Below are 18613 nucleotides of genomic sequence, written 5' to 3'. Positions count from 1 at the left end.
ATTAGATATTATACACTTGTGACAACGTTTCTTCCAATCATCAAAGCACTTTAAAAAGAAGATTTTTGTGATCTTGTTCAGCTCCTCCTTCGATGCCGTCTTTTAACTCTTCAATCGTAGCGTAACATCCTCTTCAGTTTCAGGAACAAGAAAAAGTCACAAGGGGCCATATCTGGGAAATACGGTTGGCTGCGGCATCATTATGTTTTAGCCAAAAAAATCATGCACAAGTAACAATGTGTGAGCAGGGGTATAACCATAGTGCAAAACCCAATGTTTGTTCTTCCACAAATCCGTGCGTTTCTGGTGAATTGCTTTGTGCATAACTTGCAGATAATATTCCTTATTGACAATTTTACCCTGTGGCAAGAACTCATGAAGCACCACACCCATCCAATCGAAAAAAACTGTAAGCATAACTTTCACATTTGATCGAACTTGGCCCGCTTTTTTTTTTCGGTCTTGGCTTGTCTGGCAGCTTCCATTGGAATGATTGAGCTTTCTATATCATAACCATAAACCCATAATTCGTCACTGGTTAAGACCCTACGGACCAAATTGGGGTCATCACGGACAGAATCCAACAACTCATTAGCAATGGTAAAGCGCTGCTCTTTTTAGTAGAAATTGATCAATTTGGCACGCAACCCCACATGCCCAAATCATTGGTAAAAATCGAATGGCAAAAACCAATTGATATGTTTAGGTCCTCTGCAACTTCTCTAATAGTGATTAGACGATTGGCCAATTCTATTTTCTCCACTTAATCAATGTTTCCGTCTGTGCTAGACGTGCACAGGCATCCGGCACGCTCTTCGTCGTTCACATCTTCTCAGCTCTCTGAGAATGTTTTGCACCACCGTTAAACAATGCTTCGGTCCAAGGTAGCTTCTCTATAAACCACAGTCAACATTCAGAATTTAGTTTTAAAAAATTGTATACAAATTATTTGATCCATTTTTTCGAGTAGGCACAAATCGAAGACGAGTTATGACACGTGCAGGCAAATCAGCTGTCAACAAATGAACATTCAATATAGCCGAACTTGTTGTGCATATGTCAGAGACATGTGTACACATGTAACGCCACAATAAAATTAAAAACCGACTATACATCACACGTGGAAATTAAAAAAAATCGAGACTTTTTTAACAGGCCTCGTACATGTATTATTGCTTCAATGGGTGACAAGTTTATTGCTTAAATTTATAGCTTAACCCTTTCAGGGCCAGGACCATATAGGACCAAATATGAGATGTTGCAAAATTTTTTCACATATCATATCCCCTTGTGACTAGTCAAAAGTGCCAGGCTAAAATTGACGATTTTGCAGTCTCTTAGATTAAAATTTATAACTTTTCATAAACATTAGAGAATGACCTAAAAGTTGCACCAAATTACTCGTATAGATATATACTATCAACAAAAAAATATATAGATGTAGTTTTAAGTAATTTAAAATTTAAAAAAAAATAATGTTTTAACCCATTGCGGATCAACGACGTGAGGGTGACGCGGAGCGAGGCGTGGACCAAAAGCACAATGACGTGACCCTCACGCGGATGACGTGGTACGGATGACTCATTTGTTTTGAACGCTTATCGCTGTTATAACCCTCGGAGATATTTATACTCAGTTTTCCTGGACTGGCTTCCTATCTTATCTCTGGTACTCGTCCACAAACACTCCCCTCGTTATCGGTCAATAACGTTATTATTTGCGACAAATTGTTTGTCTGAGGCGTACAGTCGTGGCGTTCGATTTTCCTTTGCCTCGTGTGCGTGTACGTAAATAAAATGGGTGACGATTTACGATCATCTGAATTAGATAGACTATTATTAGAAAGTGGAAGTGACGAAAGTGATATCGATAGTGTTATTGAGGATGGAGACGGTTCTATCACGCGTATTTGTCCACGTTTTCATAATTACGCGGATACTAATGTTGACAGTGACGAGCGGGCTAGTGACCATGATTCAGATGTTCAGACTATTTCAGACATTGTTCCTGGGACACCACCGGATGTGGAAACTCTATTTCAACATCATTTCAATATAAATAAAAACGCTCAAAGTAGTGCTTCCGAGGATATTTATGAATATACTTGAATATACTTCTAGTATAATATACTTGTCTCATATGATCTGTATAATGTTTATATAACATAAATAACAACATAAACAAACAAAACATGTATAATTAGCGAGCGCGCGCTAAGCAGGCAGGTAGGCGTGCAAACACTGCGGGTGCTGAGTTGTAATACGGATTAATTCGTACTCTAAGGCCCGCGCGCGCGCCGTTTTCACGATCCGCAATGGGTTAATGGATTACATAAAAAAAATTTTATTTTTTTATTTTTTTGTAAATAACTAAAAAAGAAAAAATAATTTTACTGTAGGAAGCTATGTTATTATATTGTACATTTATAAAGGAACAACCATACAAAATTTTGTGTTATTTCTCTCATAAATAAATTTTTTATGACACATTTTGTATAAATACGCATAATTGTACTTCGCAACAAGTGATAAAGCAACTGACTCTTACACTGCAAGAAACTTAAAATAAATATCCACATTATGGATGTACCGGTAAACAGATGATTGTAGGATCCATAAGCAGTTTCAATACAGTTAAAAACACTATTTACCAAGAAATATTTACACAATTTTATTTGAAATTTATTTACACTTTTTTCTATTTACAAATATGCTACTTACAATTTCACTCCCGTGAGATCGCAAATTGTCAGTCATTGTAACTACTACACACAATAGCTAAGCAGGTAACACTACTAATATTTACAACCACTAAATAAAATAATGAAGAAGAATCCAGCATACAATAGTACGATTACACTAAAGCATAAAGAATTAACAACAATAGATCGAGTCACCTGATAATGTCACGTGACAATTACGAAATAAAAATGCATAGACCTCCAAAATAAAAATTATATTCATATTAACTATCTACAAATATAGCAGGGAATAAAAAAACATAAAACTTTAATCATTTGACGTCGTATTTATTTAAGAAAACAACGAATATCAAGGCGGCAATATATTCACAAGTGCCGCCTGGCACATTTCAGACACGATCTATGGCGGCAATATATTGCCGCCTGGCCCGGAAAGGGTTAAGGAAATTATATTGTTTACATTCAACATAATTTTTAAAAATTGTAATATGACTTTTTTTGCAAATTACATTTTTTTATTAAGAACATACCACTCTCTGAAGCAATAAATCATGTACATACAGTAAGTTTCACAATTTTTATCTTCAGGCGTTCTTATTTGGGTCTGATTACATAATTGCCCAAATTTCCTACTATCATAAATGTCTATAATTTTATGTGAAATGGACAATTGTTCTTCTTTAGAGATATAATGTTGATTACTCTTATGTTTTATAAAGTAAAACATGGCTAGTCCAAAATATATTTCAAATCTAAGAAATGAAATTTCTTTCTATATTTGTAAAACAAATTATATTTTTAAACACCACTTTTGCACACTAAAATATTTGTTTTAACCAGGTTTTGAAGCAAATTGTATGAAGAAAACAAAATTATAATTTTTGTAAATAAGAATGGCTATACTTATAAGAAATGATTTTATAAAAATCTTTCCTACACATAAAATAGCTAATATTAAGTGAATCTATTTTTCTAATATTTTTTATTGAAAAATAACCTCCTCTAGATATTAACAAATCCCTTGATATTTCACATACAAATTAATTTCTGCAAAAACCAATATTAAAACAATTTTAAGGTTGTAATAAAAAAGTTTTACTTCAGCCATTTTTATTGTCATGTTCATATTGCATTAATGTTGTATATAAATAACAGAATACATATGAATACTATAAAGAATGAATATTGTAGAAATAAACATGTAAAAGGTAAAGAACACAAAAAGAATATTGCAACTTTAATCTAAGAATTTTAATATAAAGATAAAATACATTTCATTTTTTTAGCCTAAGGAAAGCTGATTGATATTGATATATCCCAATATTGAAACAAAAGAAAATGCTTTTTTAGCAGAACCGCTCAGCACTCATACCAGCAGCCAACAATAGCAAATATACAGGGCTTAAGATTCTAATTGGTTTCTCGTAGCAAGATTTCTATAAAAAAATTCTATATGCTTAACTATTGACTAATGAATACTATTGTACATCTGAGATAAGGTAATTAAGTTCAATTTACATGCTATTGATGCAGTCTTTCATATCAAACAATTTTATTGCAGTAAAACATTACAATTTTGCTATTACATTTCAGACCACATAATACTACATTTAAGTTTATTGGTTTCAAAGGAATTGTAACTTGCTCCATTAACAATTGGTTGAATATATTTCTCTACATGTAATATTAATGAAACTTACATGGAGGAGGAACACTGTTGTACGATGAGCTGAACCGTCCCACTCTACCTCCACCAGAGTGCATAGATTCCGAACCCCTTTCCATCGGCAGAACTTGTATCCTGGTGGCGTTCCACTTGAATGGCATGCTTGCATTATACATAGCTTCCACTAGAACTCTGTCCCCCACTGAAGGATTGGACCCCTTTACACAGCAACTGTTCACAAACATGGTTTCTCTGCACTTTACATGTATTATTTCTAAATATGAACGATTTAGGAATGGTTTATTTTTTGTCCCTTATGTGATTAAACTAAATATAATGCTCAACTGAGATATCTTGTTATAAGATAAAGCTGTTATTTTTCAATACCATACATATACATTTCTACTGTAAATATTTAGTGTTTTAAACCTTCATAGACAACCAAAAGTCAGCAAAATACAATGTTTTAGACTCAGGACAAAAAACTTGTTTCATAAACAGACATTTTTCTGATACTTTGATGTAAACTTGTTGTGTGATATTTAATCCGTACCAAATCATTAATTTATAGTTTTAAGGTAAAAAAAAAGACAAGCTGATATAATCAACAATGTTTCCAGGACAAAAAAACAAATTTTCTCCAAAAAATCATGTAATTATTTTTTTGAGAGTTGTTACTTATATTACAAACTTACATATCCTGATAAATATGGTTTAAAATTTGTTTACATAAAAGACCAATTGGTATGGTTTTGTTCTAATTTTGTGGGTATATCTGAAAACCGTCCATTACAAACACAAGGGTTAACTTTTCACCCAAAAATCCTTCCCAATGTAAAGAAAACAGTAATACGTAATAGAAAAAGTGGTCTCTTATTATAGCAAGATTCCAAGTGGCTTACTAAACCACTTACTACCACCACTAACCACATAGTCTGAGTAACGTTTATATATGTGTACTCAATACTTAGGTAGGCTTTTCATCTCCAAAATGGCTTAATACAAACAGAAGATAAATTTTAAATTAAGAAGACTTTTGTAATTTGAAGAAAATGTGCTATGTTATGATATCAAAATATTACCTATGTATGCATTTTGAAAATATAGACTTCTTAGTATTAATATTTTTAGAATACATTCAAAATATTTTTTTCTTCTATATAAGTAACCTTGTATTTACACATAGCTCATATTTTTTTACTTGTATGCGTACAATATTACATAGTACATTATTGTTATTTAGTGTTTATTTTGTATTTCAATTCATTTTTTGATAGTTTTGCAATAATATTAACTTGAAAAGTTGCATTAAGGAAATTTTCTCACACTTCCTATTATATTATGTATTATTTCCCTTCAATAGGAATCTTCTCAAAAATAGCCTCTTTTTAGATTCATTAACTGTGTCTCAGAATGTACTTCTTTAAATTATCTGCAAATAAAAGTGTGTCAATCAAAAACATATTTCAAATATTGAGAATGTACTTTCTTTCAATTATCTGCAAATAAGGTGTGCAATCAAAAACATATTTCCAGTACTGTACAATTTGCTGTAAAATTTAGACTATAATAGAAGTTTCACATCAAAAAATTGGAGCATAAGCGTGTAAATACAAAATTTGTTGTACTTCAAAAGAAAATGTATCTAATAAAAGAAGAACGTGCAAACTTAATAATAAGTAAATGATTACACTCATAAATTTAAATGTTTGCATCAGAGAATATTGCCAAATTGGGTGCAGAAGACAACAAAATTTTAATCAATTTGAATAAAGGTAGTAAAAGTCTAACAGATGTCAAGGTTCTGTGAAGATGTATATAAGAAGTAAAAATGAGTTCCCAAGCTGCTGATATTGATAATCATAATACCACAGAATTACAAAAATTGCTGCAAACTGAAAGGAGTGCAACCTCTTGCATGTCTATTAGATAGATGCTTACAAATTCTATAAAATACAAAGTCAAAGCTTTACGAACTAATATATTTTGATCGAATAAATCCTTGTACATAAGTCTGTGGAATTTCAAAGCATTTGGGAGTGCCGATGGCCGAGCGGTCTAATACGTTGGACTTTGAGTCTGAGTTAGAGATCGCGCAAGTTCGAATCCTGTCCGTGACCGTTGCGCTTTTTATCAGTACCATCGACCTTGTACTGTATCAACTCTCTCCCTTATTCTGTTTGATAAGATCCTCGCACAGACCAGTGGCCCATGAGAATGGGCAGAATAAGGCTTAAAGGGGGTCGGCTTCTCCTTTATTTAAAAAAAAAAAGTGAACAGTAAAATAATAAAAACAGTGTATGTCAGTACTAAATGGATGTCAGAAGTTGACACCATTTTTATAATATCCATGTACTTTGGACGTCAGGGTTAACAATGATTAATTAAATTTTAAATTACAGTTTAGTACTAAAGTGCCAAAAACCGGTACTTTTAATTCTTACAGACAAAAAACTTAGTTATTGTTTGTGAAGAATTTGCTTTATATATCTACACACAAAAACAAACAAGCTAAATTTTACTGGAACTCCCGTAATTTTAGCTACATTAGTTAATTTGCAGTTATTGCTCAAACTCAGGATTCTATACTTATCAATCTGAGAGTAGGCAGACGCTTTCCAACCAGACTGTTCTTCGGCTATTGGCATGACATGGTGTCTGATATTTTATCTTATAGTATAATTGAAAAATAGTATTTTTAACGCTGTGCATTTATATTTGGTATATATATACTTTACACAGTAAGTTATTCTTTCTTGCTTTCGTTACAATTTTGCAAGAACTTTTCTTAAGAGTGTCCCATTTTCTTGGATCATTTCACAAAATGTGATCGCAGCTTAAATCTGCTTTAGTTCCCTCAACACATTAATTATAATATATATTTAGGCTCTCAACTAATTAATTTATATAGCATAATTCAATAAAATAAAGTATCAACAATTTAGTACTCTGGTCCAAAATAAATATTTGCATTTAATCTACGTTGGTATTAACAGCAATAGGTTCTGTAATATTAACTACATGACCTGAAGTTAACTATGATATTGAATTATCCGAGATTACTGTCTCCGAATAATTGAGAGTTGATGAATAAAGTGAAAAGTAATACTTGCTCCATGTCCTATAGAAACTTAAAACTTCTGGAAAAAACAATTATTCATGATTAAATTTACTACTTTAAATTCTCAAAATTAAACTCAAAAGTTCATTTGTGTCTACACAAAAGCTTAATGCATAAAATACTTTTTCCCTGACAGCAAAAAGAAATTGAAATTCATTTTAAAAGCTAAAAATACGGAAAATTATTTCTTTCCACTATGGCGTAACCATGATCCTAGGTTCCTTGAATAGTGGATCAGTTTTCGCACAATCTCTCACCTAGATTGGAAGAACACTTCCTCATCCACAAAGCCAAAATTGTCCTGGACTTTAGTGACTGTGCCAGTGAAGACTCGCTGCTTTGGTGTGCCAGCAGTGTTGGGGGAGCCAGTGGAACCAGCAGAGGACTGGCCAGCTGAGCTATTGGAGAACGGTGAGGCGATGATGCTGCGGGTCGGATAACTGACAGCACCCACCTGGGAATACATCTGTGCAACAAACAGTAATCAGTGTAATATCCAACTTAACAATAACTCTTGGTACACTCTAATGTGGAACATTCCTTTCATGAAAATAAAAGTATATTTCTCCTCTATTTATAATGTATATTCAGTTTTTTTTTTTCAAGGAAAAGACTAGACCTTAAACATGAGAAAGCATTGATCAGACAGTATCAAAACTAAAATTATTCCTGCCACTAGTAATGACTGATTGAACTACGTTTAATACGAATTTAATCCAAATACATTTAATGCACTAAGGTCTAAATAGTGCTAGGTCTAATATAAGGCTCTTCTAATCAACTATTGGTTTTTCATTCTATTTGGAATCATTTTCATTTTGGGAACATATTTTTATTTAAGAACATGTACATAGCAAGTATGAGCTGCATATTAAAAATAATTTTTTTAACCGTACCGGTAATGTTTCATTACTTTTGGAAACGTAAATTCTCAAAACTCTTCCTATCTCAATATAACTGAAATTATAACCAAATACCTGCTGTTGTTGAATAGCACTCGGTGAAGGTTGAATAGATGCACCCAAACCACCTCCCATTTGATTGGATCCAATTCCACCCATCGATTGCATTGCTACTCCACTCTGAAAATTTTTCATATCTAATAAAGTCTGAGCTTAAACATAATCCACACAACATTTTTTTTATATTTTACATAAAACTTTGCAAAGGTTAAAGAACACAGAGCACTTACTTAAACATATCAATACATACAAATGCATGAGATCAGTCCAGAATGTAACCTCTGTTACACTATGAATCATTAACACTGGAATAATCCAGTTTATCTAAGTTTATATTTTTTATCTAAGAATACAACATTTACTACAATATATAAGTTATATTACTATCTCTAAACTACATTTTCCTACTATTATTTTACATGCTCTGACTGAATTTAACATTTACCACCTCTCTGAATTATTTTATAAATTATTGTGATACCGAATTCTGCCACCAGAGATAACAGTATTAAGGTCTTTGATGAAATGAAAGTAGTCAAACTACTTTTTCATACACAACAGATGACTATCAGTTAGTGCTAAGTCTGGGCTGTAAGAAAAACGTCTTACTGAGCTCTAAAAGCAAGATTTTGTGCTCTCCAAGAGCAGAAAGTGGTTACATTCAGTAATCACATTTGAATAAATCACAAAGTTCCAGATGTATATCAGCAGTTTGAGATATTTTCTAGTAATAACCATGATAATGAACAAACTTATACACATTGAGGGGATTTTAATTGTACTTCTCATTTTCATAGCTTACTGTAAACATAAGAAATTTACAACCCTCCCCATCACTGCAGATCGAGACAAGACTAACCTACAGTGGTGCCAAAACAGCTCCTGTCACTACATTACAATCACCTACATCAAAACATAATTTACTTTTTGGACATCCAACACACTTCAGGAATGGTAGTGATAGAAAATTATTTTATTTTATTATGTTGGCAACAAAAAACCTACCAACAATCAATCTTAAGTTACAGAAGATAAAATATTTATTCACAGCTGCATATGAAAAATAATTTTTTATTTTATGTGTTTGTATAAAACACTTGGTACTAAACTGTATTGTAGGATTTAACTCTACCAAAAGATACAGTGATTATTTGTTACGAGTTTTAAGTTTTTTAAAGTATCCCCAAACTTAAGGCAAGGTCTACCTGCTGCAACTGCCCCATCTGGGTCTGTTGGAACATCTGAGCCTGCGGGTACTGCAACATGGCTGCCGCCGCAGTGTTTCCAATCTGTGTCATCATCTGTGGCTGCATCTGGTTCTGCTGCATACCCATTGACTGACCTGCACATACAGTTTAGTTGTTAAACAAGGACAAACACACTTGCAGCACAAAAAATAAGTGTTCGCTACAATACAATATGAGACTACCACGACAATCAAACCATTGATATTTCTGATTATCTAAACTACCAAATAATAAACAACCAAAATGTCGAACCGAATTACGTCATAGCTTTGACAGTCCATATAATGTTCAAAGGCATTTCAAATTATAGTATAGTTAGCTATGTTTTCATAAATAAAAAAGTTATAATTTAATGATGGATTAAAAACTCTATGTGTATTTATTACATGTAACAAACCAAACAGTATAAATCTTACTTACTTCCTACTATTTTGAAGAATAAACCTATCTGACAGCTTGTGACACATAAAACGCATACGTTCATCACTATATATATATATAATACCACCAAAAATAATTTTAATATCTTTAAATTAATTTTAAACATAAATACAAAACAAAACAACTTATAATAAACTTTTAAATATCTATAATTAATTTTTTTTGTAGAATTGTGTATTTCTAATTGATCATCTAGTCTCATTATCCTTAACTTTTTAACTACTCAACATGCCGATAAAATCAAAATATTGTATTTAAATCTCTATAAACAACTATACAGTACATTTCTAAAGAATCGCCTGTAAAACTGGTAATTTAACCTTAATTTTACTCAGCAAGTTACATGTTACTCACTGAGCAGGTTATATGTAACTCAGAATGAAATCAATAGGTGTACAATAGATTAATGTCAAAAATGTTATAAACAAATAGAGTTACATAAACATTTTATCTTTCTATTTTGTAATTGATCATAATTTTACTAAATAGTTATCAGTTTTATTTAATTTTTAAAATCTTAGCTAACATTGTTATGTAGACTCTAAACATTTATTTCCAAGGCCCTTTGGTAAAGCAAACATGCCTGGTAAATTTAAATTTAGTTTGCTTTTAGGAGGTGATTAGATAACACAATCTGTAGAATGAAAAATAGTTACATATTTTGAAATTAGTGGCTAAAAATACATACTGTAATATTATACACTTAGCCTCCTATCTATATATACCAACTTGGTTATTATAACAAATTATTTTCTGTTGTTTTTACTTTATATTTGGGAAAAGCGGGAATTGGAGAGCAACTGTGTTACTTCAAAAAAATATCCTTTTATTTTTGGAATTTACCTTAAAAAAGTAAAATTTCAGAATTGGTGTCTTGAAAGTTATGTAAAAGAGTATCTTAGTTTTATTTGGCAAGATAGATATGGGCCACTTATGGATACCACATAAATTGGACTGAGCCTTGTAATTAATTAATATAATCAACACCTAGGCTAAGTATCCTAATCTAATAACACTCACCTTGACGAACCCATGGTGGGTTTTTAGATCCTCCTCCTCCAAATTGTGACATTTATTCTGAAAAAAGAAAATAAACAGCCAAAATTTAGTAGGCTGAAACATGGAAAAAAACAGTGTTTCAATCGTAACTTGAGACAAACAAATAAGAAAAAGTTAACCCTTTCAGCACCAGCCACATCATGCCGCGGCCTACATAAAATTGCCAAGATGAAATTAGCCAATATTGGAGGTTCGTGTTTGGAAATTCAATGTTCATTTGTTTATACAGATAAACTAGTTTTTATTTGCCTAGTAGTAAATTAAATGCTGTGAAAGAATATCCATTATCAAATATAATAATTTATTTGAAATTTTTTTCTAACCGTTAACAGATTTGAAGTATGATTTCACCATCCTGATGGACTCATTTTGAGTTGCTCTAGGTTCACTCTGTAAAGGCAAGCGACTCATGTTGAGTTGCTATGTTATCTCCGCTTCTATGACATATTTAACTATCACAGGGACTTTAACCCAGATAAAAATCAAATCTAAGTGTTCACAAAGAACTAAACTATCCCATAAAAGTACTGAAATTTTCAATGAACCTCATAATTTTACTTTGGGGCCATTCCATCCAAAATTGGCATTAGCATAATTATTTTAAAATATTTATTTTACAACATTAATCTTGTACATTAAAAGTACATTTTTGTGTTGGGTTAAACCAAATTTGATCAGGAAATCTTAATGTTTTCAAAGAATTATTCTGTAATGAAAAGTAAGAGAATTCTTTCCCATTTCCCAACAACATATATATTTTAACTAGTTTATAAACAACTAATCATTCTGTAGTTTGGAAGAAAATACATAGAATGAATGGCTCTCTCACAGACTCTGTATAATTCACACATAGTACTAACTTTGAATTGGTTTTCATTTGTAATTTTTACTGGACACATGCAGCTTGTAACACTCTTAACAAAAAAGATTTAAAAGTTATTGCTGTAACCTAACCAAATTTTATATAACCAAACCCATTGGTAAAAGCCAGGATTTAAATGTGCTAATATCATAATTGTATAGAGCTATAGTCAGAGCTATAACTAAAAGAGCTTTAAATAGTTTTTTTTTTTGTCTTAAATTAGTGTTATATGTGTACCAGATACTTTTACATGTGTTATGTTTGATTAATAACGTCTGTAAAATAATTTTCAGTGTTTATAAAGGTAAGCTGTTAAGTAGAATATATTTATAGCTAATTCCATCCAACCTATTAACAATTTTTTAGCCGTTTCAAAATATTTAATAGTTTTAATATCTTTAAATGTTAATAGTCTTATCACTGCTCCATTATTTTGTAAACTGTAAAGCACTTTCTTTTTTTTTATTTTTCTGAAATCAGTCACGTAATCATTCAGTGTTTATTTGGGTAAATTTTTAAAGAATGTAATAATAAATTTATAAAACAGCCATTCTTTTATAACAGACACCTCAGTGTTAAAAAATGAAATAAATTTAAAGTTAGTTTTTAAAGACATATTTATGTTGTAAAATACTTTGATTTACCAAATCCAAAGAAAATAGTTTAATAGAAGATGTATATTTATTTTTATTCTAGGTTAAAGTTGCCTGTTGATGAGACAGTCTACTAATAACAATAATCTAGTTTTTAAAACCAGCTGATTTTACCTAGTGTATAAGTGTTTCTCAGATTTGAGGTTAGAGAGAGGAAGCTTGGACATTTTACATAAACTTGAGCTGAATTTAAATAAACTTGGTAAGTAAAACAAGTCCTTATTTTCAAATAATTCTGACGTATGTCACAGTGTCACATACGTAACAAGAAACATGAAAAAGTTTAAACTGCATCTCATCTAGAATGTTGACATGGATAACATTTTGCAAAAGTAAGGTTAAGTTAATGATTGTTAATATGATATTTTTTATTTTATTTTAAATATTATTCTTTGGCGAGTAAACTGTGTTACGTATGTGACACATCAAAATGTTACGTATGTGACACATTAAGTGATGATACAAAAACTGTCAATTTGAAGAAGAATTAACTTAGGAAGTTAGTTAACCTAGCCTATCTACCAAGTTAATCTATTTATTTGTTTATTTTAAAGCCTCCCAGACTGATTTATGTACAAAAAATAAAGGTTGGCATAATGATAAAGTTTATAGTTTTTGCTTGTGTTAGTGATGATTTGAAGCATTGTAACAACTCTGTTTGGACATTTATAAAAGTTCTTGTAAAAGAAATTAATCAAATAGCTCCAGAAGTAAAACATTTTACATATATTTTCTGATAACTGTGCCGGCCAATTTAAAAGCCGGTACGCTATGTCAAATATTTGTTTTGCAGAGGAAGACTTTGGTATTGCAATGAACAGGAATTTTTTGCTTCCAGCCATGGGAAGGGGGCTGTAGATGGTATCGGAGGGATGGTAAAGAGGATTGTATGGAGAGCAGTAAAGGGTCGGAAAGCTTTTGTTAATACCCCAGAAGATTTCTACAGAGTGGCATTGGAAAAATGCAAGAAATTCGGATATTGTTTGTTTCAAAGGAAGAAATAGATCATAATAGAAAACATCTTGAGGAGATATGGGGTAAAATTCATCAAATAACTGGTATTCAAGCAATGCACCACTTTCAAGCATATAGTGATCACGAGATACTGATTAGCAGGACATCAAAATCACTCATGCTTAAAGTTGACATTAAGAATGAAGAATATGACGCTACAAAACTGTCAACCCGACGACGACTACACTATGAAGATGCTTACAGTGATGAATCTGATGATGATAAGTATGAGAGTACTGGAAAAGATGATGCACAGATGGAGACAGATGAAGAGCCATTATCAAACACTGATAGAAATGTCCAACACCCAAATCCTGGTGACTTTGTATTAGTGAAATTATTAAGTAATATAATGAAAGAATTTCGCTACGTAGCAGTTTGCCAGAGCAAAGTAAATGAAGATATTGTAGTCACTTTCTTGAGAAAGTATGGGGAGGATACTACACTGTTTAAAATTGATGAAAGGCTCGTGGCTCATAAGACATTATGGTGTTGGAATAACCTAAAATTAAAACCGTTGAGTTCGTGTACTTTATCAGTTTCCCAAAAACTGTACATGTTAAAGAAGTGTGACTATGTTCTGTTAGTTTTACTTAGAACAAAAGTGTACCCAACTTATTTAAAAATTAATATTGTAGAAATAGTTATAAGGAACCTTAATATACAGTATGGGGGATTTTATTATCTAAGTTTTATTGTAACGTTTTCTATGTGAATTGATAACAGTTACCTATTTTGTTGGTTCAGTTCAGTTGTAAGGATATCACTTTTAGATAGAATAAGTTGTTATTTTTATCATAAATAGTGTTCTTGGTACTCTAGTTATACTTGTCACATACGTAACAACAAATCACAATTTTTAACAAGTATTCAAAACATGTTGGTACACTGATTAATTAAGAGTTGTACGTAAATATTAATTAGAAATGCAATTAATTTTATTTTAAATTTTATTGAAGGAAAAATTAACAGAATTTTACCATTATGTACCTAACACTCTAAGGATGAGTGCCTTTCATGTCACAAACGTAACAGCCATAAAACCATGTATTGCTTGGAAAATAATAGAAATTCTTGTACCCAATTTTGTATACTTTTGAATTAAATCTCCTTCTATACACTGAACTGTGATAAATGTATTTATATAATTTTTACTTTAATTATATTTCACCATAAATGTGTCTAAGTGTCACATACGTAACAAAAGAATGGCTGAAAATTTAAGTTTTGTGACTTGTGTGGTCAGTAAAATCTAGATTATGTACATATATTTTCTGTTTTAGTTTGGATGAAGGAGTTCTACACCTCCAGGGCTTCAACTAGCCAAAAAATACTTTTACAATAAAATAAGAATATATCCTTGTTTTCTTTTATGGTTTTATGGATAATGAGCAAATTTAGACAGAATGAGGAACAGAGAAAAAAAACTGAAGAGCATAACAGAAAAAAAGAGACCAACCTGAAAAGGTAAATATGTAAAGAGAAATTAAAGGTTACATGTAGTGACTATTAATAAAGATTTGAAAGATAAAAATCTAAAGAAATCAAGAACTTATTTACGTTTGAGAACGTAAATAAAAGGAAAACTTACTTGTTATCCAGCTTGTAAATTGAATCTCCAATTGGGACTTATAAGTACAACCCCAAACATTTGCTAAAGTAGTGAAAAAGATGCTTCAGAAAAGCCATAGTAAAACAGCTGCAGTGATACAAAATTGACAGTGACACAACAGAATCTGATAATATATATTTACAAAACAAAAATATTTTGGGACCTAACATCATATTATTAAAAATTAAAAAAAACCAAAATTAGGGAATTTCTATTGCAGGCATAGTGATGAATTTCAATCAACATACAAATTCAAGAATTAACACGTTAACTGCCGACTCCATAAATTATGTTTTAACAGTAGAGCTCCAAATTTTGTTAATGGAAATTCGTGCCAGTTTGGGTTTTTTGCTCTTTACTGAGGACTAATAACTATATTTGTTTTCAACAGGGGCCTGATAAACTTCCACCAACTCTTCAGCTTTGAGATATTTCAAAAATAATTCGTAATTACATTTATCAAACTTTATCTTTTTAATGTTCTTTCTATGATTAATGTGAATGTCCATTATCTTAAGATGTTGAGCATCGTGATCCACAATTTTGGTTACTAAACCTTAAATATAACTTATTACTTTTAACATTTGTAATAAAATTATCTGTGGCTCACTTTGTGAGTTACTCTAGGCCTAATGGGAAAATCTATTTAATATTAACTTATATATTATTATAATCCATACTGTACATTTTTAGAATATTGATTAGAATTATTTTAGAATAGAACTTGGTACTTTGGGATTATACCGACCACACTAGTATGAAGAACACAAAAATAGAAATTTATAGAAACAAACATGATAGAACGAAAAAAACAACAACTCTTCAATTACAAAATTACAAACTTACAAGCATTTCCAGGTATTGTGATCGCTGTTATCTTATCTTTCTCGAGAATCCTGTGATTACGGCAGGCCGCGCGGCATCACGTGATTTGCACGGTACATAATTGCCTTTCCATTACAATTCAATTTATATTTCTGATTAGCCCCTCTAGAATTTGATATTTTACTGATAGGTACTATCTCGAGGGATGTTTTTCTTTCGTCGACATCAGCGCGGGGCAGCACCGAAGGTGCTGTCAATGCCCGCGCTGATGGCCGGAGGCACTCGCATTTTGGGTGGCGGAATGTGATCAAGAATAAAAACAAGTTTTTAGTGTTTTTTTTAATAAAGAGTTTAGTTTGGTAAATGATTGTTTTTGTTGAATTTTTGTGTTTGGAGAAATGTAGAGGTAAAACACGGAAGTACAACAAAGCGAGCGATGCACCAGCTGAACGGGCGGCGAGACTGCAATCACGTTATCTACTAGACGCTCGACTTTGACCTCTGTCTGAGGATGGGGAGGGGTTTGCGATAAGACAATTCCTGTTTTATATTGACGAAATATTGTTCTACGCTAATCTAGTAATCAGTAGAAACGAAATGTGAAATAACGATTCATGTCTGGGTGTGGTCGGTATAATCCCAAAGTACCTAGAAACTTTTGTAAATATTATCTTTTTTTAACACATTTATGTTAGATATCTTGTTAATGATGACATTCATGTATTTATTGCAAAGAATCAATAAGGGTTTCCAATTTGTTCAGAAAAGAGTTTAGATAACAATAGTCAGGAGACCGAAATATACAGAAAAAAAAAATAATTCCCAAAATTAAATTCTATTACTCTTACATTTAAATTCTTTTTCTGTTTACTGTTTCCTGCATCTCAGGGATCAAGACAATCTTGCTAGTAATATTTTTTTGAGCCAAAATTATAACCCCACCACTAAGAGCACCTTTACGGGGAAAACAACCTCACTGTGTAATTTTCTATGTTGAGATATAATAAGTCTGTTTTCGTCATATTATGTTCTGTTAATGCCAATGTCAGGTTTAATTTCCTCTAAATTGATCTAGTCGAGATGGTAGGTGCTGAATATTGCTATTAAATTAAAATATCTATCATTTTTTTAATTTGTTCTTACTATGTATATATTAATCCTGCCTTTTGTTGCCTACTTTTGTATTTGTATGTGATATGAGTACCAATATTCAAGTTCAGATCACATGAGCACTTGTAAAGGTTATGTTTACTTTAGTGCTACTAGTAACATATACAATAACCTAATATAAACCTACTTATATCACATAATAACATTGAAAAGTGTAATATTTCAATCCCTAGACTCATTGTTTGCACAAAATGGCCTCAGCTGTTACTGGTTACACAGTAACCGGCAGACTGTCTAGCAAACTATCTTTGTAATCGTACCGCAGAGAAATGCGCCTGTCGGGTAAGAATCCTCTCCTCCATTTCACAAAAAGCGGTTGCTCACAGCTATTCAGTAAGCTGTAAGTATCTCTAATATGTGGTTTCATATTAAAGTTGGTTGTTATTTTTTTAGTTACAACGTGTTATTCATGTTGTTAATGTATAATTCTTGTTGTATGATTATTATATAATAGACTATCAAAGTTAGGTAATATACAAAATCGTTCAATAATGACAATCACATAACAAGTATAGGCCCCTTATTAAAGTCTCACCATTGTTAAATGAATTAGAATACTGTGAACTGCTGAGAATGTAGCCTAATAATGTAAAGTAATGGTGTGAAATAGCCTTGTTTGTTGTGCAAAACAATAGTATAAATAATAATGTTCAGATTTGGTTTAGATTTTACCAATAACCTCATTTGAATAAACACAATCAGGTATTTCAGACTATACTTTACCACCTTATAAAAACTTAATATGTAAAAAAAAAGGTTACTTACATGTAGCCTAGGTAGGCCTACTGAATGAGTGCACAAATTATACCCAAGTGGTAAAAGATGTAAGAATCTTCACTCTTCCTTGTCAATCTTCCACCTACATTAATTATTACACTTTCAATATCAGTTTCAGAAAAGTAATTTAACTATGTGAAACACGCCCAATAAAATACGACCACTATACCATCCGAAAATTACTAAAAGATGGCGTCGTAAGCCGAAAGACAACTCGACAGACCGACCACCAAACAAACAGGGATGGTTGAAATGCCGCGGAACTGTTGTTTTGGACAGGTCTCACAACCGTTGTCCGATATTGTTAGTTGCAGTTGCAAGCTCAATGGTTCATACGCTATTTATTGGATTATACTGTACAAAACGATGGCTAGACTATTTTAAGACTACCTCCATCACCACGAACTCTATTCCTATCGAGATGATATGAACTGATATTAAGGGTCATGTCACCTCCAAGAACATAAACAGCTGAAGAAAACCAAAACCATTAATTGGTTTTA

The 18613-nt window shown here is 31.7% G+C and overlaps 1 protein-coding gene across 1 annotated transcript in view; it reads right to left on the bottom strand.

Annotated features, from left to right (window-relative positions):
- LOC124363516 (cell division cycle and apoptosis regulator protein 1-like) overlaps window positions 1-18398 on the bottom strand; it is a 36531-nt gene extending 18133 nt beyond the window's left edge. The window contains 6 exon segments of the mRNA XM_046818764.1: window positions 4402-4598; window positions 7746-7954; window positions 8466-8570; window positions 9656-9792; window positions 11159-11215; window positions 18099-18398. Of these exon segments, the coding sequence (XP_046674720.1) occupies window positions 4402-4598; window positions 7746-7954; window positions 8466-8570; window positions 9656-9792; window positions 11159-11210 (700 nt within the window). The 5' untranslated portion in view covers window positions 11211-11215; window positions 18099-18398.
- Window positions 18399-18613: the final 215 nt, after the last annotated feature.

The sequence above is a fragment of the Homalodisca vitripennis genome, chromosome 5, assembly GCF_021130785.1.
Source record: "Homalodisca vitripennis isolate AUS2020 chromosome 5, UT_GWSS_2.1, whole genome shotgun sequence".
NCBI lineage: Eukaryota > Metazoa > Arthropoda > Insecta > Hemiptera > Cicadellidae > Homalodisca > Homalodisca vitripennis.
Note: the sequence above shows the minus strand (reverse complement) of the source record. Positions and strands in the feature narration are given on the sequence as shown.